The sequence below is a fragment of the Pelodiscus sinensis genome, chromosome 28 (genome assembly GCF_049634645.1).
Source record: "Pelodiscus sinensis isolate JC-2024 chromosome 28, ASM4963464v1, whole genome shotgun sequence".
Taxonomy (NCBI): domain Eukaryota; kingdom Metazoa; phylum Chordata; order Testudines; family Trionychidae; genus Pelodiscus; species Pelodiscus sinensis.
Genome location: NC_134738.1, coordinates 5156461 through 5175394, shown reverse-complemented (window position 1 = coordinate 5175394; position 18934 = coordinate 5156461). Strand labels below are relative to the sequence as shown.

General features: G+C 67.3%; 2 protein-coding genes across 2 annotated transcripts in view; both read left to right on the top strand.

Annotated features, from left to right (window-relative positions):
* Window positions 1-10321, top strand: part of NPC1L1 (NPC1 like intracellular cholesterol transporter 1) — a 29785-nt gene extending 19464 nt beyond the window's left edge. Inside the window, 6 exon segments of the mRNA XM_075910765.1 lie at window positions 280-335; window positions 1066-1216; window positions 2172-2403; window positions 2971-3084; window positions 3982-4144; window positions 9664-10321. Of these exon segments, the coding sequence (XP_075766880.1) occupies window positions 280-335; window positions 1066-1216; window positions 2172-2403; window positions 2971-3084; window positions 3982-4144; window positions 9664-9824 (877 nt within the window). The 3' untranslated portion in view covers window positions 9825-10321.
* Window positions 10322-13704: 3383 nt separating this feature from the next.
* Window positions 13705-18694, top strand: MRPS24 (mitochondrial ribosomal protein S24). Its single transcript, XM_075910767.1, has 4 exons — window positions 13705-13861; window positions 16548-16628; window positions 17518-17629; window positions 18193-18694. The coding sequence occupies exons 1-4, from the start codon at window positions 13829-13831 to the stop codon at window positions 18474-18476; spliced, it is 510 nt and encodes a 169-aa protein (XP_075766882.1). The 5' UTR covers window positions 13705-13828; the 3' UTR covers window positions 18477-18694.
* Window positions 18695-18934: the final 240 nt, after the last annotated feature.

The following is an 18934-nucleotide window of genomic DNA, read 5'->3' as shown; positions in this document are numbered from 1 at the left end:
CCGTGGGCGTGGGGTCCCCTGTCCCATATGGTCTTGCGCCCCCATCCCTGCCTGGCTGGGCTGGACTCGGAACCCCATGCCAGCACCCCAGGACCCAGCCCCACCCCAAGGGGGACCCCACATCTTCCCCGCTGGGGACCTCTCCGCTCCTCTGGGCCAGGCAGGGCACCCCTGTTCCAAATGGGGCTCAGCCTCTCAGCAGATTTGGGGGGGCCCTTTCCATGGAGTGGGGGTCACACAGCCCCTCCCCACTGTCACCCCTCCTTTGTTCCTGTCCAGGGGCCTGGGTGCCTACGACACTGCTGTGAAGCTGGGCCCGGACGGGGAGATCCAGGGTACGTGCCAGGGGAGGCCACGCCCACAGTGAGATGAGTAGGGAGAGCTGGGTCCCCCGGGGTGGGGGTTAACAAAGAACTCTGCCCCATGGGCGCCAGGCCAGCACTGCCCACCCCACTGCACAGGGCTGCGGGTCAGCCCCACGGCCTGTCACGGGCTGGAGCACGAGTGGGTGCAAGCGGGCCTACGTGGGGGAGGGGCAATGAGGGCACAGTGGGGGAGGGGCACTAAGGGCACAGTGGTGGGGTCCCAGGATGTGGGGGAGGGGCACAGTGGGGGGGGTCCCAGGATGTGGGGGAGGGGCACTGAGGGCACAGTGGGGGTGTCCCAGAATGTGGGGGAGGGGCACTGAGGGCACAGTGGTGGGGTCCCAGGATGTGGGGGAGGGGCACAGTGGGGGGTGTCCCAGGATGTGGGGGAGGGGCACTGAGGGCACAGTGGGGGGGGGTCCCAGGATGTGGGGGAGGGGCACTGAGGGCACAGTGGTGGGGTCCCAGGATGTGGGGGAGGGGCACAGTGGGGGGTGTCCCAGGATGTGGGGGAGGGGCACTGAGGGCACAGTGGGGGGGTCCCAGGATGTGGGGGAGGGGCACTGAGGGCACAGTGGGGGGGTCCCAGGATGTGGGGGAGGGGCATACAGGGCATGGTGGGGGGGCCCCAGGATGTGGGGCAGGTGGGGGCTCTGCTCTCCAGGTGAGGGGCAGAGGACTGAGCTGTGCTCTCCCCCAGCCACGCGGTTCATGGCCTACCACACGCCCCTCACCAACTCCCAGGAGTACACGGCCGCGCTGCGGACCACACGGGAACTGGCAGCCAACATCACCCGCTCCATGCGGCAGGTGCCGGGCACCGACCCCAACTTCCAGGTCTTCTCCTACACGTAAGGGGCCGATGGCAGAGGGGTTGGGGGCACGCGGGGGGGGTCCATGTCCCAGCCACAGGGGGATGCAGGGAGACGTGTCCCAGGCACTGGGGGGGGTTCTGGGGCCGTGTCCCAGGCACTGGGGGGTTCTGGGGGCATGTCCCAGGCACTGGGGGGGTTCTGGGGGCGTGTCTCAGGCACTGGGGGGGGGTTCTGGGGGTGTGTCCCAGGCACTGGGGGAGGTTCTGGGGCCGTGTCCCAGGCACTGGGGGGGTCCTGGGGGCGTGTCCCAGGCACTGGGGGGTTCTGGGGCCGTGTCCCAGGCACTGGGGGGGGGTTCTGGGGGCGTGTCCCAGGCACTGGGGGGGGTTCTGGGGGCATGTCCCAGGCACTGGGGGGGGGGTTCTGGGGCCATGTCCCAGGCACTGGGGGGGGGGTTCTGGGGCCGTGTCCCAGGCACTGGGAGGTTCTGGGGGCATGTCCCAGGCACTGGGGGGGGGGGGTTCTGGGGGCATGTCCCAGGCACTGGGGGGGGGGTTCTGGGGCCGTGTCCCAGGCACTGGGGGGGTTCTGGGGCCGTGTCCCAGGCACTGGGGGGGGGGTTCTGGGGGCGTGTCCCAGGCACTGGGGGGGGTTCTGGGGGTGTGTCCCAGGCACTGGGAGGGTTCTGGGGCCGTGTCCCAGGCACTGGGGGGGGGTTCTGGGGCCGTGTCCCAGGCACTGGGGGGGAGTTCTGGGGGCGTGTCCCAGGCACTGGGGGGGGTTCTGGGGCCGTGTCCCAGGCACTCGGGAGGGTCTGGGGGCGTGTCCCAGGCACTCGGGGGGTTCTGGGGGCGTGTCCCAGGCACTGGGGGGGTTCTGGGGGCGTGTCCCAGGCACTGGGGGCATCCCGGGGGCCATGTGCCAGGCACAGGGTTGGGGGGTCTCTGGGGCCGTCCAAGGCCTGTTGTCTGATGTGCCCCGGCCCGACCAGGGTCACCAACGTGTTCTACGAGCAGTACCTCACCATCGTTAACGAGGGGCTCTTCAACCTGGCGCTCTGCCTGGTGCCCACCTTCGCCGTCTGCTGCATCCTGCTGGGCATGGACCTGCGCTCCGGCCTCATCAACCTGCTCACCATCGTCATGATCCTGGTGGACACCGTGGGCGCCATGACGCTCTGGGACATCAGCTACAACGCCGTGTCTCTCATCAACCTGGTGACGGTGCGTGCCAGCTCGGGCACCCCCCCCGCCAGCCCCTGCCAGCCCCGGGCACCCAGCCCCTGCCACCCCCGGGCACCCCGCCCTGCCAGCCCCTGCCACTCCCGGGCACCCAGGCCCTGCCACTCCCGGGCACCCAGCCCCTGCCAGCCCCTGCCACTCCTGGGCACCCCGCCCTGCCAGCCCCGGGCACCCAGTCTCAGCCAGCCCCAGGCACCCCGCCCTGCCAGCCCCGGGCACCCAGCCCCTGCCACCCCCGGGCACCCAGTCCCAGCCAGCCCCAGGCACCCCGCCCTGCCAGCCCCGGGCACCTAGCCCCAATTCCCAGCACCTGGCATCCACCCTCTGGTTCCAGGCTCCCAGGCGTGGCAGGGGAGGAAGGGCTGTGATGCCCGGATCCCCAGGACCTAAAGGGGGAGCCCATTACTCAGTGGACCCAGTGCAGGTGCCCCCTCACTGCCCCCTGCCAGCAGCCCATGGGGCAGGGGTGCTGAGGCATTGGGGTGCAATTGATTGGGGTGCACCAGGAGGCCCGGCCCAACCCGCACTAACCGCCCGGTGCACCCGCAGGCCGTGGGCATCTCGGTGGAGTTCGTGTCCCACCTGACTCGCGCCTTCGCCGTCAGCTCACAGCCCACCCGGCTGGAGAGGGCCAAAGAGGCCACGGTCAACATGGGGAGCGCGGTGAGTGAGGGCACAGGGCGGGGCGGGGTGGGGGATGGAGGGCAGGGCCCCGCCCCCATGGCTCTCGGGCCCACGGGAGGGGCAGGGCCCCGCCCCCACGGCTCTCGGGCCCACGGGAGGGGGGACAGGGCCCCGCCCCCACGGCTCTCGGGCCCACGGGAGGGACAGGGCCCCGCCCCCACGGCTCTCGGGCCCACGGGAGGGGCAGGGCCCCGCCCCCACGGCTCTCGGGCCCACGGGAGGGGGGACAGGGCCCCGCCCCCACGGCTCTCGGACCCACGGGAGGGGCAGGGCCCCGCCCCCACGGCTCTCGGGCCCACGGGACGGGGGACGGGGCCCTGTCCAGGCCTGGGGGCAGATGCTTGGAGGGTGTGACGTAGTGGGGGTAACTTGCTAGGGCTGTGGCGACCTCTGCTGTCTGTAGCAAGACCCAGCAGGGAAGGGGATGAGTCATTATGCAAAGGGGGCTCCAAACCTGTCTGACCAGCCACCCCCCATGGGGAGAAACAAAGGAAGGTGGATGCTGCCGCTGGCTGGGGGGCAGGGCGGGAAGAGAGTTAGTTTCTGTCTGGGATCATGGAGGAGACAGCCTAGGAAGGGGGCTGGAATTTAGGGGCCCAGTATCCCCCATATCAAGGGGGGCTGAGGCATCCTAGGCCTGCCCTGGAACCGGATTCCATCTGTGCTGTACCCTGGGGAAGCAATAAACTCCCCCTGTTCTACTGGCTGGGGGAGTCTGTTCCTGCCATTTCAGGGGTGCAGGAGACGGGGGACCCCAACGCGCTGTCACAGAGGGGCCAAGTCGTGCCCAGGCCCGGGGCCAGGGGTCCACCTCTGGGCGGGGCCCTGAGCCCCGGGGAGGGCGGGGCCGTCTCTGACCCTGCCCCTCCCCTGCAGGTCTTCGCCGGCGTGGCCATGACCAACCTGCCGGGCATCGTGGTGCTGGCGTTCGCCAAGGCCCAGCTCGTGCAGATCTTCTTCTTCCGCCTCAACCTGCTCATCACGCTGCTGGGACTGGCCCACGGCCTCGTCTTCCTGCCCGTGCTGCTCAGCTACTTCGGTGCGGCCCGCCCCGCCCCACACAGCCTGGCCCCTTCTCCCTGCTCCTCACGGCCCGCCCCGCCCCACACAGCCTGCCCCCTTCTCCCTGCTCCTCACGGCCCGCCCCACACAGCCTGCCCCCTTCTCCCTGCTCCTCACGGCCCGCCCCGCCCCACACAGCCTGCCCCCTTCTCCCTGCCCCTCACGGCCCGCCCCGCCCCACACAGCCTGCCCCCTTCTCCCTGCTCCTCACGGCCCGCCCGGCCCCACACAGCCTGCCCCCTTCTCCCTGCCCCTCACGGCCCGCCCCGCCCCACACAGCCTGCCCCCTTCTCCCTGCTCCTCACGGCCCGCCCCACACAGCCTGCCCCGCTTCTCCCAGCTCCTCACGGCCCGCCCCGCCCCACACAGCCTGCCCCCTTCTCCCTGCTCCTCACGGCCCGCCCCGCCCCACGCAGCCTGCCCCCTTCTCCCTGCTCCTCACAGCCCGCCCCGCCCCACACAGCCTGCACCCTTCTCCCTGCCCCTCACGGCCCGCCCCGCCCCACACAGCCTGCCCCCTTCTCCCTGCTCCTCACGGCCCGCCCCACACAGCCTGCCCCGCTTCTCCCAGCTCCTCACGGCCCGGCCCGCCCCACACAGCCTGCCCCCTTCTCCCTGCTCCTCACGGCCCGCCCCGCCCCACGCAGCCTGCCCCCTTCTCCCTGCTCCTCACAGCCCGCCCCGCCCCACACAGCCTGCACCCTTCTCCCTGCTCCTCACGGCCTGCCCCGCCCCACACAGCCTGCCCCCTTCTCCCTGCTCCTCACGGCCCGCCCCGCCCCACACAGCCTGCCCCCTTCTCCCTGCTCCTCACGGCCCGCCCCGCCCCACACAGCCTGCCCCCTTCTCCCTGCTCCTCACGGCCCGCCCCGCCCCACACAGCCTGCCCCCTTCTCCCTGCTCCTCACGGCCCGCCCCGCCCCACACAGCCTGCCCCCTTCTCCCTGCTCCTCACGGCCTGCCCCGTCCCACACAGCCTGCCCCCTTCTCCCTGCTCCTCACGGCCCGCCCCGCTCCACACAGCCTGCCCCCTTCTCCCTGCTCCTCACGGCCCGCCCCGCTCCACACAGCCTGCCCCCCTTCCCCCTGCTCCTCACGGCCTGCCCCCCTTCCCCCTGCTCCTCACAGCCCGCCCCGCCCCACACAGCCTGCCCCCTTCTCCCTGCCCCTCACGGCCCGCCCCGCCCCACACAGCCTGCCCCCTTCTCCTGCTCCTCACGGCCCGCCCCGCCCCACACAGCCTGCCCCCTTCTCCCTGCTCCTCACGGCCCGCCCCGCCCCACACAGCCTGCCCCCTTCTCCTGCTCCTCACGGCCTGCCCCCCTTCTCCCTGCTCCTCACGACCCGCCCCGCCCCGCCCCACACAGCCTGCCCCCCTTCTCCCTACTCCTCACGGCCCGCCCCGCCCCACACAGCCTGCCCCCTTCTCCTGCTCCTCACGGCCTGCCCCCCTTCTCCCTGCTCCTCTCGGCCTGCCCCGCCCCACAAAGCCTGCCCCCTTCTCCCTGCTCCTCACGGCCCACCCAGCCCCACACAGCCTTCCCCCCTTCTCCCTGCTCCTCACGGCCCGCCCCGCCCCACACAGCCTGCCCCCTTCTCCTGCTCCTCACGGCCCGCCCCGCCCCACACAGCCTGCCCCCTTCTCCCTGCTCCTCACAGCCCGCCCCGCCCCACACAGCCTGCCCCCTTCTCCTGCTCCTCACGGCCTGCCCCCCTTCTCCCTGCTCCTCACGACCCGCCCCGCCCCGCCCCACACAGCCTGCCCCGCTTCTCCCTGCTCCTCACGGCCCGCCCCGCCCCACACAGCCTGCCCCCCTTCTCCCTGCTTCTCACGGCCCGCCCCGCCCCACACAGCCTGCCCCCTTCTCCCTGCTCCTCACGGCCCGCCCTGCCCCACACAGCCTGCCCCCCTTCTCCTGCTCCTCACGGCCTGCCCCCCTTCTCCCTGCTCCTCACGAGTCGCCCCGCCCCACACAGCCTGCCCCCCTTCTCCCTGCTCCTCACGGCCCGCCCCGCCCCACACAGCCTGCCCCGCTTCTCCCTGCTCCTCACGGCCCAACCCGCCCCACACAGCCTGCCCCGCTTCTCCCTGCTCCTCACAGCCCGCCCCGCCCCACACAGCCTGCCCCCCTTCTCCCTGCTCCTCACGGCCCGCCCCGCCCCACACAGCCTGCCCCCTTCTCCCTGCTCCTCACGGCCCGCCCAGCCCCACACAGCCTGCCCTGCTTCTCCCTGCTCCTCACGGCCCGCCCTGCCCCACACAGCCTGCCCCCCTTCTCCCTGCTCCTCACGGCCCGCCCCGCCCCACACAGCCTGCCCCCTTCTCCCTGCTCCTCACGGCCCGCCCCGCCCCACACAGCCTGCCCCCCTTCTCCCTGCTCCTCACGGCCCGCCCCGCCCCACACAGCCTGCCCCCCTTCTCCCTGCTCCTCACGGCCCGCCCCGCCCCACACAGCCTGCCCCCTTCTCCCTGCTCCTCACGGCCCGCCCCGCCCCACACAGCCTGCCCCCTTCTCCCTGCTCCTCACGGCCCGCCCCGCCCCACACAGCCTGCCCCGCTTCTCCCTGCTCCTCACGGCCCGTCCCGCCCCACACAGCCTGCCCCGCTTCTCCATGCTCCTCACGGCCCGCCCCGCCCCACACAGCCTGCCCCGCTTCTCCCTGCTCCTCACGGCCCGCCCCGCCCCACACAGCCTGCCCCCCTTCTCCCTGCTCCTCACGGCCCGCCCTGCCCCACACAGCCTGCCCCCTTCTCCCTGCCCCTCACGGCCCGCCCCGCCCCACACAGCCTGCCCCCTTCTCCCTGCTCCTCACGGCCCGCCCCGCCCCACACAGCCCGCCCCTTTCTCCGTTCTCCTCACGGCCCGCCCCGCCACACACAGCCTGCCCCCTTCTCCCTGCTCCTCACGGCCCGCCCCGCCCCACACAGCCTGCCCCCTTCTCCTGCTCCTCACGGCCTGCCCCCCTTCTCCCTGCTCCTCACGACCCACCCCGCCCCGCCCCACACAGCCTGCCCCCCTTCTCCCTACTCCTCACAGCCCGCCCCGCCCCACACAGCCTGCCCCCTTCTCCTGCTCCTCACGGCCTGCCCCCCTTCTCCCTGCTCCTCTCGGCCTGCCCCGCCCCACAAAGCCTGCCCCCCTTCTCCCTGCTCCTCACGGCCCGCCCCGCCCCACACAGCCTGCCCCCTTCTCCCTGCTCCTCACGGCCCGCCCTGCCCCACACAGCCTGCCCCCCTTCTCCTGCTCCTCACGGCCTGCCCCCCTTCTCCCTGCTCCTCACGACTCGCCCCGCCCCGCTCCACACAGCCTGCCCCCCTTCTCCCTGCTCCTCACGGCCCGCCCCGCCCCACACAGTCTGCCCCCTTCTCCCTGCTCCTCACGGCCCGCCCTGCCCCACACAGCCTGCCCCGCTTCTCCCTGATCCTCACGGCCCGCCCCGCCCCACACAGCCTGCCCCCCTTCTCCCTGCTCCTCACGGCCCGCCCCTCCCCACACAGCCTGCCCCGCTTCTCCCTGCTCCTCACGGCCCAACCCGCCCCACACAGCCTGCCCCGCTTCTCCCTGCTCCTCACAGCCCGCCCCGCCCCACACAGCCTGCCCCCCTTCTCCCTGCTCCTCACGGCCCGCCCCGCCCCACACAGCCTGCCCCCTTCTCCCTGCTCCTCACGGCCCACCCAGCCCCACACAGCCTTCCCCCCTTCTCCCTGCTCCTCACGGCCCGCCCCGCCCCACACAGCCTGCCCCCTTCTCCTGCTCCTCACGGCCCGCCCCGCCCCACACAGCCTGCCCCCTTCTCCCTGCTCCTCACAGCCCGCCCCGCCCCACACAGCCTGCCCCCTTCTCCTGCTCCTCACGGCCTGCCCCCCTTCTCCCTGCTCCTCACGACCCGCCCCGCCCCGCCCCACACAGCCTGCCCCGCTTCTACCTGCTCCTCACGGCCCGCCCCGCCCCACACAGCCTGCCCCCCTTCTCCCTGCTTCTCACGGCCCGCCCCGCCCCACACAGCCTGCCCCCTTCTCCCTGCTCCTCACGGCCCGCCCTGCCCCACACAGCCTGCCCCCCTTCTCCTGCTCCTCACGGCCTGCCCCCCTTCTCCCTGCTCCTCACGACTCGCCCCGCCCCGCCCCGCCCCACACAGCCTGCCCCCCTTCTCCCTGCTCCTCACGGCCCGCCCCGCCCCACACAGCCTGCCCCGCTTCTCGCTGCTCCTCACGGCCCAACCCGCCCCACACAAGCCTGCCCCGCTTCTCCCTGCTCCTCACAGCCCGCCCCGCCCCACACAGCCTGCCCCCCTTCTCCCTGCTCCTCACGGCCCGCCCCACCCCACACAGCCTGCCCCCTTCTCCCTGCTCCTCACGGCCCGCCCAGCCCCACACAGCCTGCCCTGCTTCTCCCTGCTCCTCACGGCCCGCCCTGCCCCACACAGCCTGCCCCCCTTCTCCCTGCTCCTCACGGCCCGCCCCGCCCCACACAGCCTGCCCCCTTCTCCCTGCTCCTCACGGCCCGCCCCGCCCCACACAGCCTGCCCCCCTTCTCCCTGCTCCTCACGGCCCGCCCCGCCCCACACAGCCTGCCCCCCTTCTCCTGCTCCTCACGGCCCGCCCCGCCCCACACAGCCTGCCCCCTTCTCCCTGCTCCTCACGGCCCGCCCCGCCCCACACAGCCTGCCCCCTTCTCCCTGCTCCTCACGGCCCGCCCCGCCCCACACAGCCTGCCCCGCTTGTCCCTGCTCCTCACGGCCCATCCCGCCCCACACAGCCTGCCCCGCTTCTCCATGCTCCTCACGGCCCGCCCCGCCCCACACAGCCTGCCCCGCTTCTCCCTGCTCCTCACGGCCCGCCCCGCCCCACACAGCCTGCCCCCCTTCTCCCTGCTCCTCACGGCCCGCCCTGCCCCACACAGCCTGCCCCCTTCTCCCTGCTCCTCACGGCCCGCCCCGCCCCACACAGCCTGCCCCTTTCTCCGTTCTCCTCACGGCCCGCCCCGCCACACACAGCCTGCCCCCTTCTCCCTGCTCCTCACGGCCCGCCCCGCCCCACACAGCCTGCCCCCTTCTCCCTGCTCCTCACGGCCCGCCCTGCCCCACACAGCCTGCCCCCCTTCTCCTGCTCCTCACGGCCCGCCCCCCTTCTCCCTGCTCCTCACGACCCGCCCCGCCCCACACAGCCTGCCCCCCTTCTCCCTGCTCCTCTCGGCCCGCCCTGCCCCACACAGCCTGCCCCCCTTCTCCCTGCTCCTCACAGCCCGCCCCTGCCCCGGGCCCCTGCCCTCTACCCCCCGTGGCCTACCCTTGCCCCTTACCCCTGCCCCCCACGGCCTGCCTCCCCACTGCCACCACCTGCCCCCCAACTTCTGCCTCCTGCCAGGGACCCCTTCACGGCGCAGCTCAACCCCTGGGGGACGGGAGGGGTGGCTGAGGCACCATGGCTGGGGGGGCTGTCTGTCATACCCCTGCTACCGCCCCCGGCTCTAACCTGCCCCTCCTGTGCCCTAGGGCCCAGCCCCACGGCAGCCCTGGACCCGGACCTGCAGCCAGGGCAGAAGAGGAGCCCGAAGGGCAGCCTGACCATAAAGGACCCCAGCGCCCGGGACGAGAGGGAGCCGAGCAAGGGCCAGGCGTCTGGCTCCTTCATCGTCGCCTCCCACAGACTCTGAGGGGCAGAGCGCAGGGCACCGAGCTTCTGCTGCCAGGGGGCCCTCCTCCGACTCCAGGGAGGGGTCTGCTGCTGGACAGACCCGCCTCTGCATCCTCACCTCCCCCTGCAAAGGCCCAGGCCGGGTGGCTCAGGGCTTGGGGGGTGGGGGCCAGGGGTGCTGTAGGGCAGGGGTGGGGGCGCTCCCACCTCCAGCGCCTCACACTCAGCACTGCCCCGTCACGCGGCCCCGCGGGCCCTGCGCTTTCGGTGCCTGCTGAGCGGTTGGGCCCTGGGCTGGGCCGAGCTGGGGCTGGCGTGTCTGGGGCTCGGATTTGCGGGGTTTAATTCCAGGCAGATTCTGGCCCTGGAGCCGGATGGAACCGTCCTCTCAGTGTTTACAAGACAATTTGCTACCTGAATTGTATTTAAACGTCCCTCTGAGCGTCCCGCCGATGTCTGTGTCACCCTGCAACGGGGGGAAACCCTCCGGCTCCGCCCACGCTGGGGCACTGGGGCGGCGGCCTGCATGGAGACTCTGCCCCACCCAGAGGCGGCTGCATTTCGGGCACAGGGCTCCTGCCTGTGTAGCGCTTGGGGGGCGAAATCGTTTTGTCAACTCTTGAGCTAAACGGGCCCATTGGCAGATCCAGTCTCACCTGGCAGCACAGGTCAGGAATGGCCCCCCAGTCAGTGGGTCTGAGCCCAGAGCAGGGCTCCGAGGGCTGCCAGGTGTGACGGCGCATCGGGGGAGCCCCTCGCCCTGTGCCCCGTCCGCAGCCAGAGGGACTCTCAGGCCGTAGGATAGAAGCTTCATTTGCTTCTCAGAGACACAGCGCGGTCCAGTCTGGACGTCGCCACAGGCGCCAGGGCAGAGCCTAGTCCTCTTGGGGGGAGGGGTTCACAGGCCCCTGAACCCCCGTCCTGGACTGGTCTGCTCCCTCCATGCTTCCCTCCGCCCAGACTAACCAGCCCCCAGGCAGCTCCGCCTTCCCCACCGTCCTGCTCCAGACCCACCGGGAATCTCTTGTCACTTGAGCCCCAGGAAGCGAGGCACGGACACACTTCCCCAGTGAGTCCTGCCTGGCCTCCCCCTCATGCAGAGAGAGCGGCAAAGGGGGGAACTGAGGCAGCCCCCCACTCACACTACAGCACCCCCCACTGCGGCACACAGGGCCCGAGAGCCTGGGAGGGCGGGGAATCAGGCCAGGAGCCACAAGCCCAGACGATGCTCCCCCAGCTGCAGGGGAAGAGGAGACCCCACCCCCAGCCCGGCTGCCCCATGCACTGAGCATCTGGCATGAATTCTCTGTACCCCACCAAACACGTGTGTCTCTCCCCTTCCCCCGCAGTAGCCTGGCTCCACCGTGGCCAAGCTCCGGATGCTGAGGGAAGGGTCCCTTCCTGACCCCGCACGTGCTGAGGGTGTGGGAGAGTCTCTGGGCCCTGCACCCCCCCCCCCCCCCAGCCAGCTGTGACTCTCACAAAGCCTCTCCAGCCCGTGACACAGCCCAGGGCCCCACAGACAGCCACGCGGCCCCACAGCTCTAACCCACACGCCCCACTGCCCTGCAAGGGCAGGGAACAGAATTCAGGAGCCCTGGCTCCCGCCCCCGATCCCGCCCCATAGACAGGCTGAGCTGCTCAGGTAAATCAGAGAGGGCAAGATCCCCCCTCCCAGCCAGTCTCTGGGCGTCTCAGGCCAGCCAGGTGGGGCAGGGGCGGGCACAGGGCCGTTCACAGGCTGATCTACCTGCCGGGGAGCTACACCTTGCTCTAGAGGGCGGGGCATATGGCCCAGCCAGGCCTCTCTGCTGCAGGGGGGGGCCCTGTGTGACGTAGTGGGGGTACCTTGCTGTTTCTATGCTGGGGCTGTGGTAACCCCCACTGGCTGCTGTCGGTACCACGGCCCAGCAGGACAGGGGATGAGTCATTATGCAAAGAGGGTCTCAACCTGTCTGACCAGCTACCCCCCAAGGAGAGCAACAAAGGAAGGTGGGATGCCGCCCCTGGCTGGGGGGCAGGGCTGGAGGAGAGTGAGTTAGATTCTGTCTGGAAAGCAGGGGAGAAGGAGCTGGGGAGGGGGGCTGGGATTGTAGGGCCCAGCCACCCCCCATCTCAAGGGGGGCAATGAGGCCTCTTAGCCCCAGTTCCTGGAACCAGATTCCATCTGTGCTGGGCTGCATCCTGGAGAAGCAATAAACTCCCCCCTGTTCTACGGGCTGGTGGAGTCTGTTCCTGCCACTACGGGGGTGCAGGAGGCGGGGGAACCCCAACGCGCCATCACACCCTGGCCGGGGGTTGCTCAGTTTGAGAGGCAGTGGGGAAATCCTGCCCCCACTGTGGATCCAGCACTGCCCCTCCCCCCCCCGCCCTGCTCTCACTGCAGGCCTCTCTCGCCCCTGCCAAGCTGGGCCCAGGGTGCAGCGGGAAGCCCCTTGCCTGCCATTGTGGGACACTCAAAGCTCAGGAGCCTGTGCCCAGTCTCTGCACAGCCACCCAGCGACACGCCCCCAGCCCTGACCCACAGTCCCCATGGATATATGGGCCCCCATGGGCATGGGCACAGCCTCCCCCGCAGCAGGCACAGCCCTTAGTGAACTCTGCGAAGCCTGGAGCCTGCCTCCCAGCCTGGTGTGACGACGCGTTGGGGTCCCCCCCCGCCTCCTGCACCCCCAAAATGGCATGAAGAGACTCCACCAGCCAGTAGAACAGAGGGAGTTTATTGCTTCTCCAGGATACAGCCCAGCATCTGTCATCTGGTTACAGGAACTGCGGCTAAGAGGCCTCAGTGCCCCCCCTTTGAGATGGGGGGTGGCTGGGCCCTACAATCCCAGCCCACTCCCCAGCTCCTCCCTAGGCTGTCTCCTCCATGCTCCCAGACAGAAAACTAACTCACTCTCTTCCAGCCCTGCCCCCCCCCCCCCCCCCCCCCCCCCCCCCCCCCCCCCCCGGCCAGGGTGGCATCCACCTTCCTTTGTTGCTCTCCATGGGGGGTGGCTGGTCAGACAGGTAGAGAGACCCTCTTTGCATAATGACTCATCCCCTGTCTTGCTGGGCCGTGGTACCGACAGCAGCCAGTGGGGGTTACCACAGAGCCAGCATAGAAAGCAGCCAGAGACCCCCACTACCTCACACCTGGCGAGCGGCTTGCATGTGTGGCTGTGCTCCCTGGGGCAGGGCCCAGCCAGCCCCACTGCAAACAGAGCAGCCAGATCGGCCTTTTCCTGGGGCTACTATGGAGGACCCCTGGCCACAGCTGGTTACATTCCCCCTCCCCACTCCTCCCTGGCTGGGTGACCCTCCTGTCCAACCAAGATGGGGATTCTGCTGCCCATCACCCTGGTATCAGGGCCTGGGCCAGGGGCTGGATGCAGTGATCCAGGCACCAAACACCTTCTGGCTCAACAGCTGCACCCAGGGATCAGCCTAGGAAGTCCCTGGCGCAGCCCCACTGCCCCTGTATGGGGCACACTTGGCCTGTCTGCCCCAGTGCCTGTGGGCCAGTCCCGTGTACCCGAGACGCGTCTCCCTCTGTGAGCTGCTGGGCTGGACTCAGGAACTCTCCACAGCAGAGCCCTGGGGCCGAGCACACGCCCCGCTAACCGCAGCCTGCACCCCCTGCGCCGGGGCTGTGCTAGGGGGGCCCGGGGTCCGGTGCTGAACCGCGCAGTCCAGCACTGGAGCTTTCCGTCCGGGAAACACGGAGACCAGAGACCTGCCCGGGGTTTGCGGACCAGGGTGATGGGGACCGGGGTGCAAGGTCACGTGTGTCTGCAGGACCATCTGCAACCCCAGCGCGCCAGGGCGGGGCAGGGGCGGGGCAGGCCCAGGGTAGGGGCGGGGCTGCAACGCGATGAAGCTGCAGGCGAGGGAGGCCAGGCCACGCCCCCCCGGGCTCGGGGCTCGCGCCTGGCACAACAGGCCCTGGTCCTGGGCGGGGTCCGGGTGGCGCAGTTTGGTTCGGTCCGGCTGCTGTACGCCCCCCCCCCCCCCCGCAGCGGGAGGAGCTTGGAACGTTCCAAGATGGCGGCGCCCTTGTGGGGAAGCGGCCTGGTGGTGAGGGGCTGGCTGGGCACAGCTGGGGGGGCAGAGCTCGGAAGGGAGGTGCGGGGGGTCTGGCTGGGCAGAGCCCGGGGGGGGCAGAGCCCGGGGGGGGCTAGGCGCGGGGGGGGGGCAGAGCCCGGGGGGGCTAGGCGCGGGGGGTGCTGGCTGGGCAGAGCCCGGGGGGGGCTAGCGCGGGGGGGGGGCAGAGCCCGGGGGGGCTAGGCGCGGGGGGGGGCAGAGCTCGGGGGGGGCTAGGCGCGGGGGGGGGCAGAGCCCGGGGGGGCTAGGCGCGGGGGGGTGCTGGCTGGGCAGAGCCCGGGGGGGGCTAGGCGCGGGGGGGGGCAGAGCTCGGGGGGGCTAGGCGCGGGGGGGGGGCTGCTGGGCAGAGCCCGGGGGGGGGGGGCATGTAGTTGTCCCCAAGCTGCTCTCTGCCCCGCTGCTCAGGTGCTCCTGTTACTGGGGGAGGCGGCTCGTGCCCTAAGGTGACCAGAATTGAAAATGTGCGAGGAGGACGCTGTGTTGACAAAAAATATTTACTTGTGTCCATATATAAATAATCCTATAAATAAATGATCACGATATTCGTCGTCTTATAAGACAGACAGACTTGACTTAAAAACAGTCATGTAACATTAAAAACATCAATATTTGTCACTCTTTTAAGAAATTAAAAATCTCGATCCATTTTTTATCAATTTGGCGTTCAGTCCATTCATTGTCTTTTATTGTGAATTCTTTGTACTTTGTCGAACAATAAATTGTCATTTATTGTGATGCTAAATTTTTCTTTAACGAATAAAACTGTTTCAGGATTTTATTCCATTGAATTTCTTCATTCAGTAGTATTCAATCAAATATGTACACTGGTTTGTTGTGCTTAGTCCAATTTTCTAGATATTCAAGAGCATTTTTATAAAAGCCTCCCTCGTAAATTCTTTCTTCATTCCTGGATTGCTCTCTTGTAATTTGTTTAAATTAGTAATTACAACCATTGGAAGGAAGTTGGACTCAAGATGTGATTAAAGTTGCTCCTTTAATTGTTTAACATGCAATCCCACTTCTGTAGACGTTATATGCTCTTTTTCAATACTTTTTATAACTGACTGGAACAAAGTTGCTTGATTGAGAACAAAATAGAGTTACTTCAGCAGATTCATTCTTAAAGTTTTCCAAGATCAGTGGACATTTTCCCAAACTTAGAAAATATTATTTTAAAGGCTCGAACAATTGCAGCTTTCATTCAATGGCTGGCATTAAAGCTAACTATCTTGTTTTCGAATATCCCAACAGTTTTTTATATTCAACTGAGGCTTCTTCGCAAAAAGTCTTTAATGATGTAACTTGTACAGTGAATCATTCAAAATGTAAATAAGAACATAAGAATGGCCGTACTGGGTCAGACCAAAGGTCCTTCTAGCCCAGTATCCTGTCTACCGATAGTGGCCAACACCAGGTGCCCCAGAGAGGGTGGACCGAAGACAATGATCAAGCCATCTCTGTGCCCATCTCCTGCCATCTCTCTCCAGCCTCTGACAAACAGAGGCCAAGGACACCATTTTATCCCCTGGCTAAAACCTCCATGAAATTATCTAGCTTCTCTTTAAACTCTATTATAGTCCTAGCCTTCACAGCCTCCTCTGGCAAGGAGTTCCACAGGTTGACTACACGCTGTGTGAAGAAGAACTTTCTTTTATTAGTTTTAAACCTGCTACCCATTAATTTAATTTGGTGTCCTCTAGTTCTTCTATTTAGGGAACTAATAAATAACTTTTCTTTATCAGCCCTCTCCACACCACTCATGATTTTATAGACCTCTATCATATCCCCCCTCAGTCTCAATACATTTGAGGTATCACAACTTCAACATCGATGGACACTAAGCTTGATGCTGTATTGATGGCATTAGATACAATATGGGCATTGCAACCAATTCCAGTAATCGCTTTCCCAATTAAATGCATCATTTTCTTATGAACATTTTCATTGCCTTTGCGATTTACACCGCCAAAATTAGTATTTGTGTCAATGTCAACTAAAAAATCACATTGACATTAAATTAAAATGGCTCAAAATAAACAATAACATTTCATAAATACCCTCTAAGTGTACTTTTACTGTATATTAAGCCTTTTAACAGGGGTTCAATTGCAGTATAATGATACTTTAAAAAACAGCGGGATAAATGTTTTTGGCAAAAGACAATTTTTTTCAAAGAAGGACAAAAGGAGGATGTAATTATTGGGGAGGACTGTCCTTCTCAAAGGAGGACGTCTGGTCACCTTATCGTGCCCGCAAGAGCCGGCCAGGTGTGTGGCCCAGGAGCTGCAGTGCGCTGACCCATGCTGCCATCCAGGCCTGCAGCCGCTTGGTGGCAGGTGGCAACGCACCTCACATCCACAGCCCCGGGCCGGGCGTGGCCTGCTGCATGCCCCGAGAGCCAAGCTCACGGGGGGATGCAAAGCTCCCAGGAGCCCGTGGCTCTGGAGCTGGCCAGCAGGGCACTAGACAGACTCTGGGCGTGCCATGGCTCAGTCTAGCAGGTGGCTCCCGGCGCCCGCAAATGTGACTCCTGCAGCTCAGCGGCCAGGGGCTCGTGTCTGGTGCTGCAGCTCCTGGGTCAGTCCCCGGCATGTAGCCAGGGGTGTGTTGCGCTCATCACCTCCCTTGCTCCCTGACTCCTTGGTTTTTGCTTTGCTAGGCCACCCCATGGTCCCGGGGCGCTTTCTCCTGGCTCCGTCCTTGCAGCCGGGCTATTCAGACCACAGCTGTATGTCACAAGGTAAGTGCGTTAGGCTGTGGTGGGGAGTCCTGCCGTTAACCCCGTGGCTGCTGCTGCGAGGGTCTGTCTGTGAGATCCCACCACTGGCGCACACGGCCCATGTACGCGTCGCCCACTTGGGAGGCTGGGGCCAGCGGTGGGATCCCCGTGGGCAGCCCCTCCAGGAATTCCAGGAGCTGAAAGGTAGGTAACAGCTCCTCTGCTCCTGCAAAGCCATAGGTGGAGAGGACCCCGTGTGAAGGGCCAGCACCTCAAGGCCTGGCCAAAGAGTTTGCGGGGCCCAAGGCAGCGAGCAAGCAGCTGGGCAGCACAGGACCCTGCTCGCAGGCCAGGCCCGGGAGCCTTTGCTGTCTCTAGCGGAGCCCATCCCAGCTCCATGTGGCCCAGCAGCCGTGCTGTGGTTAGGGCTGGGAGTTGGGACTTCTGGGCTCTACACTCAGGTTTGCCACGAAGTCGCTGCCTCATCATGTCCCTCAGGGAAACTGAGGCACAGAAGTGATTCTGCCTTGTGCGAGGGCAGCAGGGGACTGAAGCTTCTGGGCTTTGCGCTGTAGCCTGCACCTTTGGCTGCCCTGAGAGTGGAAGTGAGTCCCAGTCGCTGTCCGGGTAGGATCTGGGGCATTGTTAGCAGGGACGTGAACACAGGTGCAGCTTTCTGCAGGAAGCCGCGCGCACCCGGCTCTTCCGCTGCTGGCCGTGCGTGAAGGGACATGGCGGCGCCAGTCCCAAGGAAGGTGGCACATGGGGTCGGCCTGGTACCTGGGGGTCTTGCCAAGCGCCCTGACAACCTGTTGCCATGGTCCCCCCGGGCGATTAATGCCAGTGGAGAGGGGAAGACGTTACCCCCTCTCCTGGCCCTGCTGTTGTTTTCATGGGTGTTGTCTTGCAGAACCGAGCGGCCAGAGTGCGAGTCGGGAAAGGAGACAAGCCGGTGACGTATGAGCAGGCCCACCCGCCCCACTACATCGCTCATCGCAAGGGCTGGCTCTCCCTGCACACCAGTGAGTGACCTGCCAGCCACGGCCCTGCGGCTCGGCTCCTCCAGCCAGCACCCCCGCCTATTCCCCACAGCGCCCCCTGCTGGGAGAGGCCGGGGCTGGCAGAGCTGGGAGCTGCCCCCAGCCAGCGCCCTACCCTGCCCCCCCCACAGCGCCCCCTGCTGGGAGAGGCTGGGGCTGGCAGAGCTGGGAGCTGCCCCCAGCCAGCGCCCTGCCCTGCCCCCCCCCCAGCGCCCCCTGCTGGGAGAGGCCGGGGCTGGCAGAGCTGGGAGCTGCCCCCAGCCAGCGCCCTGCCCTGTTCCCCACAGCGCCCCCTGCTGGGAGAGGCTAGGGCTGGCAGAGCTGGGCGCTGCCCCCAGCCAGCGCCCTGCCCTGCCCCCCCCCCAGCGCCCCCTGCTGGGAGAGGCCGGGGCTGGCAGAGCTGGGAGTCCCCCTCCCCACAAACCAGACCCAGCCCTGCGCTGGACAGCCACACAGCCCCCTGCTGTGGCTGGTGCTGCTTGCAGCCTTTCCAGGCCTGGTGCCAGGTGCCGTGCCCTCAGCCCCCGGCCCTGTCTGCCCTGCAGGTAACCTGGATGCTGAGGCCGGGGCTGCCGAGCGCACCGTGGAAGACGTTTTCATCCGCAAATTCATCTACGGCACCTTCCACGGCTGCCTGGCCAACGAGATCGTGCTGAAGCGCCGGGCCAACGTGCTGATCATCTGCGCCGTCTTCCTGCAGCGCCTGCCGCCCTACAAGTTCTACTTCCTGGTGGGCTACACCGAGACGCTGCTCTCCTTTTTCTACAAGTGCCCCGTGCGGCTGGAAGTGCAGACCCTGCCCGAGAAGGTCGTTTACAAATACCTGTAGCGCTGCCCTGGACGGGGCCCCAGACCTGTGCCCGTCTGTGCACTGGGGCTCCCATACCCGGCCACCTGCTCCCGTCTCTGCTGGCCCGCTGGCGGGAGCTGGGCTCTTCCCGTGCCCCGCGTGGGACCCAGCAGGCCCTGGACACAGACTGGTGCTGTGGGCGCTGGCACCCGTGTCACTGCGGCCCAGCCATGGGAATAAAAGGAATCTGGCCCCAGCGTCCATCTCTCGGGAGTCAGCCGGCTTGGGCTCGGGACAGTCAGAGCGTGGGCCTGGGAGCCAGCAGCTCTCCTCCCCCGCCTGGTACGGGGCGGTGGCCAAGGCCTTGAGGGCTTCCCCTGTCCCCTTCTCCCACAAGGCCCCCCACATCCAGAGAGCCAGCCTGGCAGGGTCAGGTCCTGCGCTGCGGCTTGGGGGGCGTCTGGCCCTGGGCGCTGGTGGCTGGCAGGAACACGGTG

Bases quoted from the DNA above. Each gene is read 5' to 3' on its own strand.
- MRPS24 (XM_075910767.1), top strand. From the start codon at position 13,829: ATGGCGGCGCCCTTGTGGGGAAGCGGCCTGGTG. The intron at 13,862-16,547 runs GTGAGGGGCTGG...TTGCTTTGCTAG, and splicing joins TGTGGGGAAGCGGCCTGGTG to GCCACCCCATGGTCCCGGGG. The intron at 17,630-18,192 runs GTGAGTGACCTG...TCTGCCCTGCAG, and splicing joins CTGGCTCTCCCTGCACACCA to GTAACCTGGATGCTGAGGCC.